Source organism: Labrus bergylta, chromosome 11 (assembly GCF_963930695.1).
Source record: "Labrus bergylta chromosome 11, fLabBer1.1, whole genome shotgun sequence".
Taxonomy (NCBI): Eukaryota; Metazoa; Chordata; class Actinopteri; order Labriformes; family Labridae; genus Labrus; species Labrus bergylta.
This window is the reverse complement of record NC_089205.1, coordinates 5,481,606-5,503,229: the sequence shown is the minus strand read 5'-3', so window position 1 is coordinate 5,503,229 and position 21,624 is coordinate 5,481,606. Positions and strand designations below refer to the sequence as shown.

General features: G+C 40.4%; 1 protein-coding gene across 1 annotated transcript; it reads left to right on the top strand.

Annotated features, from left to right (window-relative positions):
* The first annotated feature begins 264 nt into the window (after positions 1 to 264).
* appbp2 (amyloid beta precursor protein (cytoplasmic tail) binding protein 2) lies at positions 265 to 21,381 on the top strand. The gene is made up of 13 exons (XM_020649022.3): positions 265 to 638; positions 8,294 to 8,382; positions 8,532 to 8,683; positions 9,096 to 9,219; positions 10,560 to 10,728; positions 11,620 to 11,709; positions 11,826 to 11,893; positions 11,983 to 12,088; positions 12,182 to 12,306; positions 13,479 to 13,564; positions 14,062 to 14,252; positions 14,532 to 14,697; positions 15,292 to 21,381. Exons 1-13 carry the CDS (start codon positions 501 to 503, stop codon positions 15,552 to 15,554), a joined length of 1,767 nt encoding a protein of 588 aa, XP_020504678.1. The 5' UTR covers positions 265 to 500; the 3' UTR covers positions 15,555 to 21,381.
* Positions 21,382 to 21,624: the final 243 nt, after the last annotated feature.

The following is a 21,624-nucleotide window of genomic DNA, read 5'->3' as shown; positions in this document are numbered from 1 at the left end:
ACTGAGTAAGTAAATAGACAATTATAAAGCAGTGAATTACAAAGTTATTGCATGTTAAGACACCGACATAACAAGTTTGGAATTTACTAAACAATTATTTAATAATTAAATTCTAATGATTAATGTCAAACAGAATACATTACTATCTGAGATTGGGGAGTTTGTGTTGTTTTTACAATAAAAGGTTTATTTCTGCCAATAATCTCCTGCACGATGACGTCATTGCGTCAGCGCCAGTGGATGTTCACGTCGGGACGTGGGGGGGGGACGGAACTGCTGTAGGGTCGACGAGTAATTGAAGATGAAGGGGGGAAATGGGAATTAAACAGCGTGTTTGTTATAGTCGCAGCGGTACTTCGGTTATATTTGTGATTCTCTGTAAGGCGGATGTTGTATGAGGCCCCGCGGAGGACGTGTTTTAATCGAGGTAGTGAGTGTAGGGAGATTTGGGGAGGGCTGTAGCTGCTGGGCTGTGTTTTTTTTAGGAGAGGGAAAACAACATGGCGGCGGTGGAGCTCGAATGGATCCCTGAAACCCTTTACAACACCGCTATCTCGGCTGTGGTGGACAACTACAGCCGCTCAAGAAGGGACATAAGGTCGCTCCCGGAAAACATACAGTTCGATGTCTATTATAAGGTAAGAGATGGCAGCGAGGAGGCTCAGGTGTGTGTGGCAGCGAGCAGACTGTACGAGTTAGTGTAAGCAGCAGCTAACATTGCTGTACACTGTTAGCTGCCTCTTCAGGGCGTAAAACAGCTTTTTCTTGTCCCTCTTATGTCTCTTTGTTTACACAGTCCTCCAGCCTATTCCAAACAGCTTGTATGTACACCATATATGTTGAACTTGCAGAAAAAGAAGCTCCTCAGAGGCGCTGCTTGTCAACAGACATTTGCCTTGCCCCCCCCCCCCCCCCCCCCCCCCAGGGCTGAAAAACCTAAACCAAAGCAGTGGCCTAAAATATGCAAATTGTGCAACTACAGTACAGTAGGCAACCTCCCTAAGGGGGCCCCATCTGACAGCACTCACTCACTCACTCTCGTTGCCCTGATTGGCCTTGCCAAACCAAAAGTTTGTCCATGAAAGAAAGATGAAGAGGAATTAACTGTCTGTAGGAGAGGAAAAAATAAATGAAGAAGTCGGGACACTGGTAGACATGATGGTGATGATCCTAAACATGGGCGGTTCTAGGCAGGGCCCCTATGACACTGAGCTTGGTTCCCCCAGTGGCCACCCCTCCAAAAGGAAGAGACCCCCTCATAACACGTACAGTATGTGACCCAACAACCGGACTGACTATCTAGTAATAAATACTGAGACAAATATAAATCATGGTATTTAATGATGTGCGCTATTATTTGGCATGATTTATATATTTTTAAAGCGATCATCTTTGTCTATTTTTCACCTGGGTTTAATGTTCCCCTCTGACAAAACAACTGGCCCCAGTTTGGCCCCCTCAGTAAAAGTGGTCTAGAACCACCTAAAGCTAATTACATCAGACTGTAAATGAAATGTGTCACTCCTTTACACTATGTGGTGTTATTGGACCAGTGTGATTCTCATCTTTATGGCTGAGTATTGGCATGAACTTCACAATACGACACACATATCGCTATACATGGGGTCCTAATAGGATACATATTGCAATACATCACTATATGTCGATCTAAATTTCGATTATGTACTTTTCGATACCAAGTGTTTTAAAATGATACCATCTCCTTTATTTAATGACAAAGAAATGCACCACAGCTTATAAAGAAATGTGTTAAACCAAAAGCTACCATAAGGAAATGGAGAGAAGGAGCCATGTGTGAATTACACAGTGTGCAGGAGTTTGGAGAATTGTTTTGGTAATAAAGAACAATAAATTACCCAATATTGGGTGCCTGGGACTTGTATTTTTGTTGCTGTAGTATCCAAACAGATATTGATATCGTTTTGATTTCTACTAGAATCGTACCGGAAGTTTAATAATGTGGTATTGTGACAACCCTACGATGCATTACTCCACACACATAACTTAAAATGTAAAAGTGGAGCTGACAAAGTTTTAAATCCTAACAGCAGAAAAAGGCGCAAACTCAAACAGTAACAAATCTTCAGATGCACGACCAAGGCACAAAGGCTTATAAGAAAACAGAAAAGTTGGCACACTCAATGCCCTCTAACATTTTTATAATCTGGGTAGAGCAGCAGTGTGCAGATCGACATCGGACGTGTTACAGCTTAAAGCCTTCATCAGTGTTCAAAGCTTAAAGTCCTGCCTAGAACTTTAAATATAGAAGGGTCTCCTAACTGAGGCTGAGTAGTGTCTCGTAGGATCGTTTTGAAAGCTTCTCATTGGTCTGCAAGTTTCCACGTTCTCACGTCAGCCCACTCGGACTTGCTATTGAAAAAATACTAGGGACCTGGCAGGAGAAACTCCGGTGGAAGTCCGAGCAAAAACTTTGACTGTTTGCATTCACATATATATACAGCTCCTATGGGAAATATCCTGAGTTTTTCAGGAGATTTCTTCCAGTGTGAAAGCCCTAAGAGACTGTTATATCAAGTCACTGATCCTTACAAAAAGAATGGCACATGAGTGGATTCATTTTTTCATCTAACCATCCCTTCTGTTAAGTAGTGTAGTCATTGTCAAACATCAGTTTTGGCCTCTTTATTTAAAGTAGCCTTTGTTAGACATTCAAACAAACTAGTTCATAAAGATCTGAGCTTTTTTTTTTTTTTAAACCATAAGTCTGTCAAATTGCAATAGGTCGCAAAGCAGCAGCAACTTATTGGACTTGAAAACAAAATTCCGTTCCCTTTGACCCACATAAAATGTCATAACATTTAGCACTAAAAAAAAAACAGGGCGGCATTTAAGTATAAACAGGGCAATGACCAGAATTTTGGAAATACTGAATAGATCATGAATACAGCCGTGTTTTTAGATTTCCTGTCTGTTGTCATGACAATTATATCAGTACATGGTTACACGGATCATCATTTGTGATGTGTGGTGGAGTTTACACATTCCTACTTAACAAGACATCACAACACAACTTTTTTTTTTTAAAGGGTTTTCCCATTTTTGTTTATAACTTCTGAATAGAAATGTTTGTAACTTCCATCAGTAACAGGATGGGTCAGAGGTTTGCCTCAAAGTTTCCTGACATGGTCTTACATGCTGTGTCACGTGAGAAACAGCGTGTCATACATAGATGGAAATGGTTACAGTAAAACTGACATAGTGTAAACAACACCCTGAACCCAAGGCAAAATAATGAATAAACCATCCTGTGCTGTGTGTCACACCTCAAGCAAACATCAAGAGGTGACCATATGCTCCACAGAGTCTTCTTCTTGTAGTGATTGAGTAACTTATATTCCAAGTTTGTTGACATGAAGTCATAAAGTACTAGTGTCTGTGATATGAGATAGTGTGGATGTGCACTACCTGTTTGATCCCAAAGTCATTTACACTGCTCTGTCATGGTACCTGAGAGTATTTCTCTAGCTCTCTGGAACATCAAATGAGTCAAGTCAAAGCTTTATAACATCACCTGGAGGCACACAAAGCTAGGTTGATTTCGCCGCCTTCTCCAGCAATTGTGTCTAGATTCAATTTACTGACACTTTAAGCTACTTAAGGCCGACCTTGATGGTTCAGTTGTCATTCCATTTCTGTTGTGGATTGCCTCCCTGTTGTCAATCGTGAGTGGCCCGTCATGGTCCCTCATAAATCACAAGAATCTGGACTTCTAATGCCTTATAAACGCAAATTAGACAGATTATCCTGTGATTACATGTAATAAACATGTCAAAAAATTGCTGAAATAGCTTTTATGAGGATTCAGATTTGTTATAAGTGATAGTACATAGTCGGTGTTGACACAAGACAACAGCAGCATGCAAATTACATCTGAATACTTGTAACGTGCAAGTGGTGCGTAAGTATGAATGTTCCCATCCCCAAATTGGCTTTGCTTTTAGTCTGACCCTGATGTATAATTCCAAAGTACATGTCTTGTCTACCAGGGGCAGCCAACCTGGAAACTTGTAGTTTAAGTTTTTGGTCTCTTCATGAAGATGCATAAGTTTGTTTCCAACTTTCTAAATTCATCAAGATAGCACGACTACCCTAAATCCCTACAAAACTGCAAAGTCATACTCAACACAGGTGTTTCTGGGTTTTTTGCCCTCATTCTGACATCACAAAGTGCTGAGGCACTTTGACATTATTCTTCACTGACATTTATAGCAACAGTGGGAACTTTATAGGATGAAGTGTTCTATTTAGTGAGGAACTTCTGGTTTTCATGCATTCAATTCTGATTTGAAACGCACATTTGGGTTAAACCTTATCCTGTGATAAAAGCAGTGATATGTCTTACACAAGATTGAAAAAGCCAGCTTGCGGCTATCTTTTAAGGCCCATGAGGAGCTCTCAATCTGCATTAAATGCCACTGAGCAGATCCTGTTTATTATAAGCAATTTGTGCATATAAGTAGGAGCATGAGGTGGCGTTAGCTGTCTTCACTGAGGCCCCTTTTAAACAGGACACGAGTGTAAGATGAGCTCCACTGGACGTGTTTTTGACCTAAATTTGACCCACTTGAGTTAGACTGCTGTCACAAGTTACTCTGCTCATCACTGTTATGAAGGTATTGAGGCAACACAGTAGACACACAGTGGTGTAATAATGACATTTAGAATGATAAAAACAAGGTAAATTTAGGTTTTGTTTGGATTCTGTAATTTAGATTTCATCATCATGCTTCACCACTCATTAACCCAAACATGCGTTTGCTTTATATGCTCCACTTAAAATTATACTGTACGTGCGTTTTTCAAACTTGTACTTGAGAAGCATGGCACAGTTGTGTAAAAGAAAATCTATATTTAAAACGGTTACCCTTTTTCATTTAATATGTATGTATATATATATATATGTTACATTACAGATTGTGGGAGGATTTTGTAACCACAGCACCTTTCATGGGGTTTCTGGGGCAGTTTATGACTGTGACCGACACAGACGGAGCAAACCCTGAACTTTAATCCTCTCGAAGATGTTCTGAGGTCGATTGTTGTATGTAATATATCGATTAATGCAAGACCAGTCTGTGGATGAGTGTCTGTCAGTACGGTTCGGCTCTAGAGTCAGGTACTTCAGAGTGGCAATTATAGTTAAAGTCAGTGATTAGTATTCAGAGTTCTTCACCTCTGGAGAGCAAAGAGACCAGGGGTCTCATTTATAAAAGAGTGCGTAGAATCCATCCTAAAAATGTATGTGCGCCAAAAACCCGGCAATGGCGTGCGCACAAAATGATTCAGATTTATAAAACCGTTGGTACGCACACCTGCACGCAAAGTTCCCTTTATAAATCACGATCCACCTGGAAATGTGCGCACGTAGATTAGTCCCATGTTCCGCCCTCTACACGCCCACATTCAACCATAAACGGTCAATAAAAAGCAGCTTGTGAATGAAAATGCCCCCTCATACAAACGAGGGGGCAGATCACAGGTTTCCAGCGCTGGATCCCGGAAGTTTAGACAAAGAAATGAAACTTTCTGACCCAGAAACGGAGGAGTTTGTGAATGAAGTGGAGGATAAAATGGACATATGGATAGTTTACTGCAGCAGGAGGATCACAAACTGAAAAAAAATCAGAGAATGACACCACGTCGCTGCTGCATTCACGCTGTCCTCCTACAGCCCCAAAACATCCACCGTTCATCATTACACACGGGTATATCTGCAATGTTTACATGTTTACAGGACCCACACTGACTTGTTCATATTGTCAGAGTGCTCACGTCAGTCAGCAGTCTGCCTCACTGTATGATAATAGTAATCAAAAGTTTGATCAACGAACAAAAACTTTTGATTGTTGGCCCCTTTTTTTCATGGGAAACTGTGTCTGCTCTGCGACTCATTATGAGGATATATAGACCTAATGATCGTGTCAGAGATGCTCCGACTTAATGTCCACACTTGAATTATTTACAGAATAAATACTTAAATTTCGATTCTGTATTTATAAATACAGAATAAATACTTGCAGCTGATGAAGTGCACTTTACTCAGATGAAGTGCTTAGTAACGAGAAGGTGAAATGTGTGAAGCCATCGCCGTGTCTCTGTGCGTCTTGACGCAGGCATCTTTAATAAAACTAAAAATCACACTAGATGATAAATGCACGATATTGAAAGATATTAATGAAAATGCTCTATGGTGTTTGTGTTAGTCTAATTTTTAACTCTATATCAGTGATTACATTAGTGTACAAGTCCCGTCCTCTGAGGTCCGTCCGGGATAATGAAGGCGAGACGGCGCTGATGTAATATGTATGTTATTTTATTTTATGTTTATATATTGTCATAATGAAACGGCTCACTACATGCGCAATTATAGCCTAAATAAAACCATCGGTTTGAATGATTCTGATGACGTGGATCTGTCAGTAAAGTTTGATATTTAGTTAAATAAAATGTGGAAGAGACATCAATATGTATCTGCAGGCTTCAGTTCACCACTTCATCGTCTGTGTCACCAATTTCCCATGCCTCCAAAATGAACGTACGGTTGGGTCAGAGTTTGCTTACCGGTGTGCACATTTTACCGTCAGGTTTGTTTTTATATATGACAAACTTTGCGTGGGAAAAGGCGTACGCCAGTTTCAGACCCCGTTTTGTGCTTATGCAACAGTTATAAATGAGACCCCAGGTGATTTAAACCTGGAAAAAAAAAAGAAAAACTAAAATCAGTGTTTTTTTATGTCCTTTTCATATTGTCAGTTTTAATGTGCGATATTTATGCCCCTGTAATGTCTCACCTTCGTGTCATGGAGGGATAGTGGGACCAAGTCGTGCGTGCACATGTCTGATTGTGCGTGTATGTGAAGCACCTGCTTTTTCTTCACACCTTGTGCTTCTGCAACACGGTAACGTAATGGGAAATCACGGACTGGGTCACCAATTTGAAAGTAGATAAGAGTAATAGCGGCAGGGCTTCATTACGGCACTGTTGCAGAATCTCAATCTGAAAACGGCTTTAGAAACTCCTTGGTGAACACAGGAAGTCAGGGGCCTGCGAGCAGAGCTTCCACTTGGTTTATCAAATCAAAAGGTTTTGTGAGGAGCTGAACAAAACAGTATTACATTAAAAGTCGGTCTCTTTCACATGCTTTTCAGACTGCTAGCCAAGCTTCCTACAGTTGTTGCTGGGCTTCTTTCTCTGATTGAAATTCTTTAAATAATATATAGTAAACTAGTTTAGCTCAAAACAATAGTGATAGGACCTGAAACATGCATCAATGTGGTCTGGTAAAATCTCCAACTGCTGGTACTTTTGGAAAACTCCAATAAACATGCTTCTTACCTGTAAAACATGAGTCTCATGTTGGTATACAGGATATTAGGGGTCTTGTACATTTTATGGCATTTCAACAGATGACTGCAGATAAAAAGACACAGCTGAGACCAACAATCCCCCCCCCCCCCCTCCAATAGACCCCACCATTGAGAGCCACTGAATATAACAGCTTCCAGTTGAGTGCATTTTGATGACAGGCTAGACATCAGCAGAATTTTTGTTTCAACTAAACAACAGGCAACAATTTAAAGTGTCTCCCATAACACAAATACAATAGAATTTAAAGGTCCCATATTATGCTTTTTCTGGTTGTATATGCTCTTTAGTGTGTTTTCCAAGTGTCCTGTGCATGTTTAGGCACATCTATGTGCAAAAATTCAAAGTCCGCGGAAACGCGGCTTCTCCTACGTCCTCCTGTTAGCTGTAGCATTAGCTGCATGTAACGCTCGGTTCTAGAACCCCTCGATAAAAATTTGTCAGTGTGTCGTCATTGTCAGTGTGAGATCACTGATCTAAGCCCATTGGCTTGTTGTGGCAAGACCTGCAGCTCATGTTGAAATTTCCGAGACGCGTGCTGAGCAACTGACCAATAATAACAGAGCAGATCGGCAGACCAATCAGAGCAGACTTGGCCCATGTGGGGTCTAACAGTGTGGGCTCAACAGAGTGTAGCTGACGGAGCAGTACATGAAAACAGACACTTTTTTTAGAACTTTATCTATTGTGAATGTACAAAAGTAGGAACATAGATTAAATATACGAACCCCAAAAACGGCATAATATGGGCTCTTTAAGATAATTGAAAAAAAGACAGACGCTCAACCATTGTAGTTTCAGATATAATCACGTACGCTTCTGCAGAGAGCATCACCAGTGAGTGTCCGTCCTCACCTCGTCCCTCTGTCTCTTTGTGTCTTTCAGCTTTACCAGCAGGGCCGGCTCTGCCAGCTGGGAGGAGAGTTCTGTGAACTGGAGGTGTTTGCTAAAGTGCTGCGAGCTTCAGACAAAAGGTGAGAAAATAATGGGACTGAAAGTGGGCCTGAAACCCCACACCATCCTCATTGACCCATAAATTGTCTCTTTAAACTAAGGTTATCAGAAAAGTTTGGACTGCCAAAGTCTCACATGGTCCTCCCCTGTTTTCCTCTCCTCTCTGCAGACACCTTCTGCACCACTGCTTTCAGGCCCTGATGGACCACGGTGTGAAAGTGGCCTCAGTCCTGGCTAACTCCTTCAGCCGCCGCTGCTCCTACATTGCAGAGTCAGATGCCCACGTCAAAGAGAAGGCCATCCAGTTTGGCTTTGTGCTGGGTAAGTGGTGAGCGGGAACAGAGAAACAGTGAGATTACAAGAAGAGGCCATTCATTCATCCCAGTGATGTTATCATAGCTTCAGCTGATAGGAAAGATATATCAGAGATCAGAGAGACGTCTGCTTATTGCCAGTAGCCACATTTATTTTTTTATCAATTTAAATCTGTCCAATTTAATCTTATTTAAAACATTTGTTACTACTATTGATGTATTTAAGAGATAATGTCCTCTTCCCTTTACAAGTTCATGTGTGATTAAACTGTGGTACACCCACACATGTGCACAATGAGGTTAGTTTTAAGCAGAGCATGTGTTGATAAGTTTAAAAAACATCATTTATGCTAAGGTTTCATGAGTAACATCCTCTGACGTGGTGACAGTTTGAGTAATCTGATGTCTTTTCATTCTAGGTGGCTTCCTGTCTGATGCAGGCTGGTATGGAGATGCAGAGAAAGTTTTTTTGTCGTGCCTGCAGCTGTGCACGCTCCACAGTGAGGTCCTTCACTGCTTCAGAGCTGTGGAGTGCTGTGTCAGGTCAGTCTTTAAATATGATATATCTGTGGTTTGATGGATCAGGAACTACTTTTAAAAGCTCCTTGTACCTAAAGTCCCAAAAAGTAAAAAATACTGTATACTAGGGGTGCAGAAATGCAAAATTTTCTCTAATCGATTACTCTTCCCATTGTTAAAGCGAGTACTTGAGTAATTGTTTTGTAGTTCTTTTTTTTTCTGTGATTCTTTTCCCCCACGGGAGGCCCCGCCCCCAACTATGACGCGATGCTGACTGTATTTATTGATTAATTTGAATCTTCGGGATTTTAATAATTGTTAGTAAGAGGCCATTGTATTAACATTCAAATATGACATTTCTTACTTCAACAGACCGCAAACCTCCAATAAAAGTTCACACATCTTATGACTGTTTTAACACTTTATTATAATTAAGAGCAGTGAGTGTGGCGAGCGGACGTGCAGACATCAATGCGCACTCATCGCACGTTGAAGCTGTTTTGACCGCAACACTGTGTTAACAAAGACTCCAGTCTGCAGTGTAGAGCACACTTTACTCTGGTAAATGAAGTTACAATAGAACATGTGAACGATTTCAGTGTCTGTTTCATCTTTCTCCTCTGTGCGTAATGACACACTCGCTCAATCTCGCTCGTCCATCCGCTATGAGCTCTGTCTCCCTATATGCTCGTTCCGTGTTGTAGTTATTAAAAGATTTTAAAATAATCATCTAAAATTCTAAAATATAGGAAAACATCTAGTTATGCTGCTCTGTCCTGGATGATCAAACGTCTTTGGTTTGGCGGGGTAAAGCTGTAATCGCAAAGTGAAAGTCTTTCTTTTTCTGTGGACTAAAAAGACAATTTGAACTGAACTTTCGTAGATCATATTGCATATTTTGTTTGTTTGGGACTTTTTGTACATTGTGAATTCATAGGGGGGTATTTTTGTTAGGTAGCAGCGTATTCAGCACAGAGCCTTTATCAGCGCTTTGTTTGTCATCTATTTTCTTTTTGTGCTCGTGCTCCTTTTTTTCTGTTTTGAATTAGGCCTATCCTAGAACCCACAATGCAACAAGAAACATTTCCAAAAATGTGGACTACAAAACGATTATCGATTACATTTTTTTTGTAACCGATTATTATTTAATGAACTCGTTTGCACCCCTACTGTATACATTTACATTTATCTTGTGCGCACTAGTTAGATGATATTGGGGTGGTTTGCGGCCAAGTGTGAAGCGGTTTGGATGAGTCCAAGGCCATAGTTGTGTGCTGGGAAACAGTGGATTGGTCCCTGGAGATGTGACTATGATCAATGCAAAAAAATAATTAAAAAAATAGACGCCCCTCTTGTCTCCACAGGCTGCTTCATGTCCGCAATGGAAACTGTAAGTACCACCTGGGGGAGGAGACCTTCAAGCTCGCTCAGTCTTACATGGACAAACTCGCCAAACATGGCCACCAGGCCAACAAGGCAGCGCTGTACGGCGAGCTCTGTGCCTTGCTCTTCGCCAAAAGCCACTACGATGAGGTACGTTCAGCTGATCATCAGCAATGACTGAGATATTTATCTTACATTTCTTATGTAGCAAAACAGGGTTGTGCTTTTAGTTTTAACCCTTAGTTGTTACTATGCAACGGAAAGAGTCCATCAGTGCGTACATTGTTTTTTATGTTTTGTTTATTGTTTTCTTTTCTGGCTCTTTTAAAAGATTTCTTCGCCCTGGAATATATATAAAAAAATATGCTAAAATGTTTTGCAAGTTAATGAGTCATTATGATAGATGAGAATTAGAATAAACTGGCCTATAAACTCTCCAGCGATCAATGTGTAACCACATTCAGCATGTGGACATTATCCTGCAAGGAGCGAAGGATGGTGGTGCAAGCAAAGCTAACATTAGCCACACTCTGCAAAATACATAATCTCTTACAGCCCCATGCTGCTGTCTTTACTTCTTTTAAAAACTAAAATGAAACTTAACAGTTATTTATTCTCATCATGAACCAACATGCAAAGAGGTGAAACAAGATGCAGCCTTAGCTTTCAGATGCAAAAAAAAATGAATTCTCAATCTAAAAGTAAAGCTGTAATAGATAAAGGTAAACATGATTATACAAACATTATGCTGTGACAGATCCATTTTTAAATAGTTATAGTGCGCACGCTCCATGTATGGAGGCTGTAGTCCTCCAAGCAGGTGGCCCCGGTTTGAATCCAGCCTGTGGCTCCTTTCCCGCATGTCATTCCCCACTCTCTCTCTCTCCCTGATTTCCAACTCTATCCAATGTCCTATCTCTCCATTAAAGTCACAAAACACCCCAAAATAAAAATTTAAATAGTTATATTGTTATTATTTACACTGTGTTAACCAGCAGTAAAGACTTGGATTGAGTTTGTCTTTCTTCCTCTGTTTTCCAGGCGTACAGGTGGTGTATAGCGGCTATGAAGGAAATCACTCCCGGGCTGCCTGTCAAAGTCGTTGTTGACGTCCTCCGACAAGCCTCAAAGGTCGATATGATCAAAAATATATTAATTTTTTAAAAGTACCTAAATGTATCTGTGGAGTAGCTCAGCTTAAAGGAAATCCTTTGACTAAATATGTGTGACTCGTGTGTCCTCTGCAGGCCTGCGTGGTGAAGAGAGAGTTCAGAAAAGCAGAGCAGCTGATCAAACATGCAGTGTTTCTAGCGAGGTAACCTGCTGCGTCTGTACGGGGACTCAACGTTATTCTTATCACTTTTTGTTCTCGTGAATTTTGATTCAGTGTTTTGTGTCTTACAGAGAGCATTTTGGACACAAGCATCCCAAGTACTCAGACACGCTGCTAGATTATGGATTTTACTTATTAAATGTAGACAACATATGCCAATCAGTCGCTATTTACCAGGTACGTAGAGCGATTAGAGAGCGTTGTGTTTAAATTTAAAGCCAGTGTGGGTTATTAGTCATATCTTATTTTGTTTTTCTGTATAAATTTCAGACAGCCCTGGACATCCGACAGTCTGTGTTTGGGGGAAAGAACATCCACGTTGCCACCGCCCATGAAGACCTGGCCTACTCCTCGTACGTGCACCAGTACAGCTCTGGGAAATTTGACAACGCTCTGTGAGTACAATGAATCTTCCCATCTCTGAACTATTCTGAGACCAGCAGCTAATTGCATTAGACATTAAGCACATGACTGGGACTCTCTGTACTGTCTGTTATGTTCTGTGGCTCTAGGCTGTCGTCGTGTGCTTTTCCATAACAAGTATTGACCTTTCAGCCACTGATAGACGAGGAAAAGGAGCTGAGGGAAAGATGTTTCTGTGATTTAACCGAATATGTTGACAATCAGGGCCAAGGATCAGGAAACATAAAAGAGAAGGACGTTTTTTTATCCTTCACTTCTGACAATCAGGTGTTAATGTCAGTAAATAAGTGAACATTTTGAGAATAAAGTCCTCATGATCACAACAGTCTTAATGTTGAGGATACACTCTATGTTGAGAATAAAGTCAGAATGTCAAGAATAAAATCGAACTGCTGACAATAAAGGTGAAGTGCAAAGAAACGGCAATATGGTGACAAAGAAGTCTTTTTTTTAACAAATGTTACATTTTTAAATAGTAGTGTGACAAGGAAGGCAAAATGTAGTTTAAATCTGAAATATTAAAACAATAAAGCTGAACATTGAAGCAGAAATGTTGAGAAAAAAAGTCAAGAATAAAGTTAAAAAATTATAACAATTATGTAGAAATGTCGAGAAAATATTTTCAAAGTTAAAATATCCAGAGTAAAATATGGAGCAAAAAGTCAGAATCAAGTGGAGCTAAGAACAACAAAGGCAAAATCGATATAATTTGTTTTGATGGCAATGACGGATATAAAGTGAAAATGAAGAGAATATAACCAAAATGACAAAAGATCAAAAAATTAATGATATAAACAAGATTGAAATGTAAAGAATGAAGCTGAATACGTGCAGCGTTAAAGCTGACGTGAAGAAAATATGCTCAAACCTGAACTTGAAAGTTTCTTTTATGTGAATATATAGTCATAACTATATCCATATTTTTATATTTCCAATGCCCAGCACTAAAACCCTTTGGAAGTGTTGTGTTTATAAGGGGCCTGGTAGTGCTCTGTTATCCTGATCTGAGCCTCACAACAACAATCTTTAATGGAAACATGTTGCCTGTCTTGGACGTGTTTATCCTGTATTAAATCCAGTTCCTTTCTAAGTCTGAGTTGGACTACATGTTGGGTTCAGCTGCTGTGTTCCCCCCTCCCCCCAGATTCCATGCAGAACGTGCCATAGACATCATCACTCACATTCTGCCTGAGGATCACCTGCTGCTGGCTTCCTCCAAGAGAGTCAAAGGTAAACTTGTTGAAATATGCTTGAGATGTAGTGCTGCTGCCCACCGTGTGAAGATGTGAAGGTCACAGAGGGGAGTTTGTTTGTTTGTTTATTAACAAACAAACTCACCAGCTCTCAATAACAAAACAGTGTAAAACAGAATTTCCCCTCACGGTACATCCTCTTGTTCTTACAGACTCAAATAGCTATTAGGAGTGTTTGATAACATTGCACAGGGGATCCCTACAGTGATAGACATTTTGATTCATTTGTGAGCAGTTTTTTAAAGACGAGAAACAGCCATTAAATATCTGTTTTTAAACCACCAGACTCTGTAGGTGATAAAGGTTATTTTATCTTGCAGAATCCAGGAGTTGTTGTCTGCTTCTGCAAGTTTGGTTTTCTGAAGAGTTATCTCAGATTGGGATGTGACTTCTTTCCCCGTGAAGTGATGTTTATACATCAGAGACGGATGTGACTTAAAGCATTTAACTTTTGCTTCCATTTCATTGGCTCAGCTTTGATCCTCGAGGAAATCGCCATCGACTGCCACAATAAGGAGACAGAAGAGCGCCTGCTGCAGGAGGCTCATGACCTCCACCTCTCCTCGCTGCAGCTCGCTAAGAAGGCTTTTGGAGAGTTCAACGTCCAGACGGCAAAACACTACGGCAACCTCGGACGACTCTACCAGTCCATGAGGAAGTTCAAGGTAGGTGTTGACGATATGTTTTTAGAGTTCTTTAAATTTGATATATCAAACATCAGATTTTCTTATTTTGTTAGAAATCTCAGCAGCCTGATTTGTATAAAAACAGACAAACTGAGTCTATACAGTATAATTTCCCTTTTTGTGTTTCCCTGTAATTAGACTAACAGTAACAAAACAACGACTTTTGTGCTAAGAGACGATACTATTTAGAAGATATCCACTTCATTTCAATCATTTTAGCTAGTGTTTGACCCGTATCTCTCTATTTGTGTGCGTCAGGAGGCAGAGGAGATGCACATCAAAGCCATCCAGATCAAGGAGCAGCTCCTGGGTCATGAGGACTACGAGGTGGCTCTGTCTGTGGGTCACCTGGCCTCCCTCTACAACTACGATATGAACCAGTACGACGACGCAGAGAGACTCTACCTGCGCTCCATCGCTATCGGTCAGACACAGGGGAGAAGTGGGCGGGGGCGGGGGGGGATTACTTGTGCATGGTGTGGTCAGCCAATACCTTTTTATGTATTCAAATGTAACTTCAGTATCATAAAGATGCTGAAGTTACATTGGTGTCTTTTACAAATGGACAGGAAGCAGAGGAGGGAGACAGGCTTCACATCACAGCTTGATGACTGACGCCCTCAAAATGTCCCAAACAGAAGAAAACTAAAACATATAAGACCGTACTCCCTGCAGATGAAAACACAGTTATTCTAGATAATGAGTACTTATTGAAAAGGGATGATTTATTTTTGGTTTATATATTATTGGAGGTAAATCCTACTTAACTCTTCTGCACAGTTTACAGTATTACATATGTTGAGTTCAGTGACTTTGTGCAGGCTGGTTATTTAAAAAACAAATATCACCCACTTTGTGTGCCAAGAAGTTCATTTTTTGTTGCCGCAATATTGAAACCAGTATTGATATCGTTTGATTTTTACCAGTATTTCATCAAAGTTTAAACTTCTGGTATCATGACAACCCTGCTCTGGAATGATTACAAAAACAGGAAGTGATGTTTCCTTACTCTGTTTAGGTAAGAAGCTGTTCGGGGAGGGTTACAGCGGACTGGAATACGACTACCGAGGCCTCATCAAACTCTACAACTCAGTGGGGAACTACGAGAAGGTGTTTGAATACCACAACGTACTTTCCAACTGGAACCGGCTGAGGGACCGGCAGTTTGCAGTGGCGGACGCCCTGGAGGACGTCAACACTACGCCGCAGCAGACCCAGGAAGTGGTACAAGCTTTCCTATTGGCCCAGAGTATGGGCCCAACCCGCCCTTGCCTCGGCTAATTCGATGAGGGAAGAGAGGATGAAAAAAAAAAAAAGACGCTTGGGCTTTCGCCTGGTGAGGACAGAAACGAGCCCAGATGTGATGCTCCCGTTGAACACAATAAATTAGCAACACAACAAATTCAAGCATCACCGGCAAGTCAACTGCCAGTACACACACACACACACACACACACACACACACACACACACACACACACACACACACACACACACACAGATTTAGTCATGGATTTAAAAAGTAGAGAAGACACCGTTATCAAACCTCATTGACACCCACACGAACCACGGAGATGGTTACTGCAAACGGTACTGAAGCCTGGACGCAGCTTCACCCCACAGAGCAGACTGATGATGCATTTCTCCAAGAGAAAAGAGGAAAACATGACTGAGGGGGCAGGGTTAAAAAAAAAAAAGAAACCTCTTAACGTCCTGTAAGGATGACCAATGACCTCCCCTCTTGTCTCGCTCGCCTTTTTCTTTCCGTTTGGAATGGGAGGACCTTCTTCTTTTTTTTTTTTTTTGCTTTTTATATTTGAACCGTGTAGCTCTGAATGCCATGAGACTCCAGGGCTACGTACACAACAGTATCTTGGCCCTGACTAACACATCTGCGAAATATGTCTCCACCCGCAATCCATCATAACTACGAGGAACAGAGATGTAAAATGTCCGATGTTTTTTTTGACACTTGTGGAATATTGGAGCAGATTGTACTCTTGCGTTTTGATTGAAGGCTTCTTTTTTCTCTCTCTTTGAAAAGGAAGTGCACCCTCAGAATCCTTCTCGTTGGAGAGATTACAACCAGAGGAATGTGTTAAACCAGTGGGTTTATTGTTACACAATTACCACATTACATTTGATTTGATCTCGTTTTCCAGCGTAGTACTGATCTAGAACAATTAAAATGCCAATAATTTATATGCAAAAGTGTATGTTATGTAGCCCTTTTTGTTTCTGCGTTTCTTACTGAGTGAGCCATGAATGCTTTCAACACAGCTCCACACTCTGACGGTAAAACGAAGGACGTGAGCGAGGAGAGGAAGATGCTACATGTGCAGACGCTTAGAGGCCCAGGCTTTGATTATTTTCATCTTTAAGGGGAATTCTGGTGTACACCTGGGCCTTGTTGTTATATGTTATAGGGTCTTAATGGGTACTAAAAGTTTGGAGATTGAAGATTTGATGCAGGCTGTGATGGCTGCAACGTAATCTCTCAGGGAAAGCTGCATGTTCTTATAGTTAATCCAATGAAAGTGCTGGTTATTGCCACTGAAAGGCTCCTATTCTTTACAGGAGGGATTCTTACATTGATACATTTTTGTTCAGAGGAGAGGCTTTTTTTTAAGAAACAGAACAAATGTTTGCGTTCTTTTAAAAGTCACCAGACTCCATTGACAAATCCAGCAAGTTTACCCCAAAGATCACAGCTGTAGCTGCTCTACGGCTCCCTCTATTGGTTATTTGTGATACAACAACTATAGTGTTGAATCTGATTTAACTCATCAAGACATCATAGTGAAACATTAACTACGTAGCGGTGGAAAAGCTACTTCTGTGTCTCGAGAGGTTACATTTCTGATTTTGTCAGTGGATTCTGCAAGCTCTGAAAGTGACAGTAAAACATCAGTTCCTGGTTTTAAAAAAAGCAGCGTACTCCTAAACAAGAAGGTCTGTCTCTGTAAGGATCCTTTCTGTGATGTAGCCTGACACTTCAGCTGCGTTCACACTGCAGCCAAGAGTGACCTGAATCTGATTGTTGCCGCCATTTAAAAAGTAATCTGGACAGCCAAACAAAAATCAAATCTGAGCCATAAAAATCTGACTTGAGCATTAAGGCTTGCACACGCAACAATCAGAGACTGTCAGTGGCAACAACAGGAACTTTTAGTTGACTTCCTTTGGTCTGGTGCTTTTGCCTGCAGGGATTACATTGCTACCATTATAGCTTGTGAACCTTCTGAACAATTCTCCTAAGCCTGGTTGTTCAAAAGATGAAAAAGATCCTGATTTTTCTACCAAAGATCAAATAATCTAGATCACTTCAATCCCAGATTTTCAAGGAGAAACTGGGTTGGAGATCCAGATCCAGATTTATAAGGATTACCGAAACCCGATTACCCAGTCATTTAAAGGGTACTTCACACTACTTATTTTGTCCACAGGGGGCGCCATAATCCACAGAAACTGAAAGATCCTCACATCTACTTTGAAATAATCTTGAATGTTTGATTTTTATGATATTAAGTGAAATCATTTTTTTTTTTACAGTCCTCGTGTACCTTCATCTACTTTGTCACTAAAGACAAACAGCATTGTGTTTGTCAAAACATTGACTACACTGTTAAAATGTTGGATTGTTTGACCTAATTTATCATTTTTCTTACATTTTCCCTGTAATCTGGTCTGAATCCAGACCTCTACTGGGGTCAGGATAATCCTGATTGTTGGATCAAAGTGATCTCAAGTTTTGATCTACTCAAACTGGAGGGTTTATCTGGATGTTCATCAGGATTGGATTACCTGATGTTGTTTTCTTTTGAACAACCTGATCCATGATTAGATCCAATCCGATAGATTAAATGTGAGGAGATAACTTTTTGAACAACCGGCTCTGGAACAAAATCTGAATCTTCTTTTCATCTTTAAGACCCCACAAAGTGTGAAAATAGAGTCCAGGCTGTTTTTTTAAAAAAAATCAACAATTCCCGTTGAAAGAGTGCTTTCCTGTGTGAGCGTGTGTCAGTAAACACAGATCGAGCTCTCGGTGCCTGAGTGCTCCACTGATGATTATCAGCCTTACACCAGCCTGCAGTTCTCTGTCTGTAGGTGGACCCATACATCTAAGTGCTAATGAACTATTCAACCCTTAAGGGCACTACAATGGGGACCAATATTGTATATTTGTGTGTGTGAGTGCGTATGAATGCATGTGTTACTGGCCTGTCAAACATGTGCATCTTGCCTTTTCCGCTCAGATGTCCCATCAAAGTAACAATCCAGATTTGTCTTTTTTTAGTTTCTGGACTGTGTTTTTTTTCCACGTGCTCCATCAGACTTGAATGTTTCTTTGCAAAATCACATCAGTTGTTTGCTTACAGAGCTGCATGTATGACATCATGATGAAAACGTCACAAGTCTTTTTGAAATGTTACCACTCACTTTGTCCTTGAAGATGATGTCATGCCAGCTCTTTGGCAGTCTGCTGCTGGTCTCTACATGACGGTAATTTGAAGGATCAGAACACACTAATTACATGATACTCGGGAAAACACACACCGGTGCCTGTTTTATTTCCTGACTAGCTGCCCGTGTGTTTGTGAATCTCTGATTAACTCGCAGCAGCTATTGTTTGAAAATATGACTCAAGGTCTGACCTTTTTTTTATAAAGCTTCGGTACTTTTTGATACGATCTGTCATACAAATAACAGAGATTGTAGTTTTTTTTTTTTAAACCAGTAATATCAAAAAGTATCGAACATGTTGACAACCTAACTTTCTATAACCAAACCAACTGAGAATTTCTAAGTTTGACAAAAGTAACAGTTTAGAGGTAATCGTTAACAAAAACAAAAGTGTGCTTTACAGTGGAAAGATTCAACTTTTGACTTTAAATAAATCAACTAACCAATAGATTCCAATATAACATTATAAGGTACATGCATGTATATTTTGCCAAAAAGTCCAAGTAGAAACTTTGTTTTATTTGAAATATCAGATGAATGTTATTATTGATAATATAACAACACTAATGGATACACATCAACACATACAACCTATTAGTACATACACTCATTAACTGTTCATCTGCAGAAATCGAGCTCCATTGGAGGATTTTTTTATGGCCAACGATGAGCCGAGGTTAAATCATGCTGTATGCATTTAGATGCATGATGCAGTTTGTGTCAGACTTTTCAGCCGTGCAGAAAGTTAAAGGTAATTTAAATGTTCCCAGGAAAACTTAAGTAGCAGATGGCTGTAAGGCTCTGTTGTCATTTTGAAATATTTGGAATTCAATTTATGTTTTCATTGTATTCTGAAAAGTGAAGAAATGTAGAAGGTGGCCATGGTTAAACCTGAACCGTCTGCATGGCTTCATATCGTTAGAGGTTGTTTTTTTTTTTTTTTTAAACTGTTTTATAGAGTTTAGGTGAACTGGCCCTTTAGAGTTGTGCAGAAGGAATCCTTTCATTAAGACATGAGTGTGACGTGTGCAGCTCTACAGAGGAACAACTGCTGAGATTTATGCTCTGATGGAAAACATGAAAAACAGGTCCAGCTCCAAAAACAGGTTTAGGCATTACTCCTGCAACATTTCTGAAAACCTGATGCCTTCCAGAAGCACCCCGCTGTTTTTTTGTTTGTTTTTTTTCTGTTGATTTAAAGTGAATGAGGAAAACGAGCTTTGCCTTGCTGTTGCTTCAGTGCTGTCGGGAGGTCTCCCTCTCTAGCAGTGATGTGAGTGGCTCTAGCTGAGGAGGTCCAGCCTTAGCCCAACAGGCGCACCCTCCCATCCTCCACACAAACAGAACATTTTTCCTTGGCAGTCGGGGAAATGAATGTCCTTTAGGAACAGCAGACACAGAACGTCCTGTCCTACAACAATTGCAGAAATTAAATCTACCCTTGGATGCTCCTACAATGAATTCAGCTCTCGGGTCTTGTGCCGACCTGTTGCACTGCACTCTGATCTATTAGGGCTACTGTTTTGGAGCAAATGGCAAGTACATTCTGCTCCTTCTGCAGTGCATATTTTAGAAAGGTTTTTCCTTCAGCGTATGCTTTCTAAACTACAAAAACAAATGGAGCGGGCTGTAATGGCTGTAATCCTTCAAAGTTTCAGATTTTTATTCCAAGTGAGATAGAGATGGAGCTTTTTGTTCCCCCCCCCCCCCCCCTGTAAACTGCTGCTCTCTTCAAAGTCACCAGACTCCACTGACAAAAACAGTCATTTTACCCTGCTTGACACCGGATCGTTTGATCAACAGCTGTCTGGATTGGTTGGTTTGTGCTGTTGTGTGACTTTGGTGTTTTAAATTGATGAATTAGATTTCAACACAATAATTGTGTAAAGGCACAATGACTTAAAAAAAAACAAAAACAAAGAAAAAGGTATACAAATGACTCCTATGTTCTGGGAGGTAAAAATGACGTTTTGGTCGATGGACTGTGGAGGCTTTGAGAAGAGCGTTGTAGTGGATGTTTTTTAAAAAAAGCATCTCAGCCTGAGACAGAAGGGTCCTTCTCTGTAGGGAAACTTGGAATAACAGTCGGAGGCTGTCAGTAGCAAAAAGAAAAAATACTTTTACATGGCATATTTTGTATGATTACATTAGCCCAAAAGTATTACATTGCAGTCATTAAGGCCTATTTCAAGGCTGATGAAGCAAACAAACTGAGGAATTCCAAAATGATTCCAGTTCTTCTTCTTAGTCATTTCGATCCGAAAATGTGCTTTTTTTAAACGGTGTTGAAGTATTATTGGGTGTTTTTATTTTTTCCCTTTTAACAATAACCCTGAGAAACCAGCTGACTGAAGGAATGTAAGACACAAAGGCTGATCAAACCAACAGGTCGTCTTTCTGATCGTCTGGTATCTGAAAGGGAAAACGCTGCAGGAGGGGTCGGAGGATCCACGGTTGAGGGCTTGCTGGGGAGAGATGGACAGAAGAACAAACATGTTCAATAAAGCTGTGCCCTGTTTTGACTCTCAGAGAGTTCAAGATGATTGAAACAAAGCGTGATGAGGGGATGTTTTCACTGTTGTCCTGTTACTGCTTCACTGTTAGCTGCAAAAACATTAAAACTTATATCATTGATCACAGACGACACATGTTTTTCTCTCTTGTGTTTGCACCTTGTGTTTGTTTATTTTGTTTACTTACTAAGAGCCTGAAACCTGAAACAACCATTTGTAAGATCTGAGGGAAAACTATCCCCACATTCTGCAGATTACTGAAGTCCTGAGGATTGGGGGGGGAACACTGACATTTAGGATTGATCATTATTATTAAGAAATAAAACTCACCTGATAGTAAGTATGACTGATACACGTGGACCATGAGTCTG

Bases quoted from the DNA above. Each gene is read 5' to 3' on its own strand.
- appbp2 (XM_020649022.3), top strand. From the start codon at position 501: ATGGCGGCGGTGGAGCTCGAATGGATCCCTGAAACCCTTTACAACACC. The intron at 9,220-10,559 runs GTCAGTCTTTAA...TTGTCTCCACAG, and splicing joins GCTGTGGAGTGCTGTGTCAG to GCTGCTTCATGTCCGCAATG. The intron at 10,729-11,619 runs GTACGTTCAGCT...TCTGTTTTCCAG, and splicing joins CCAAAAGCCACTACGATGAG to GCGTACAGGTGGTGTATAGC.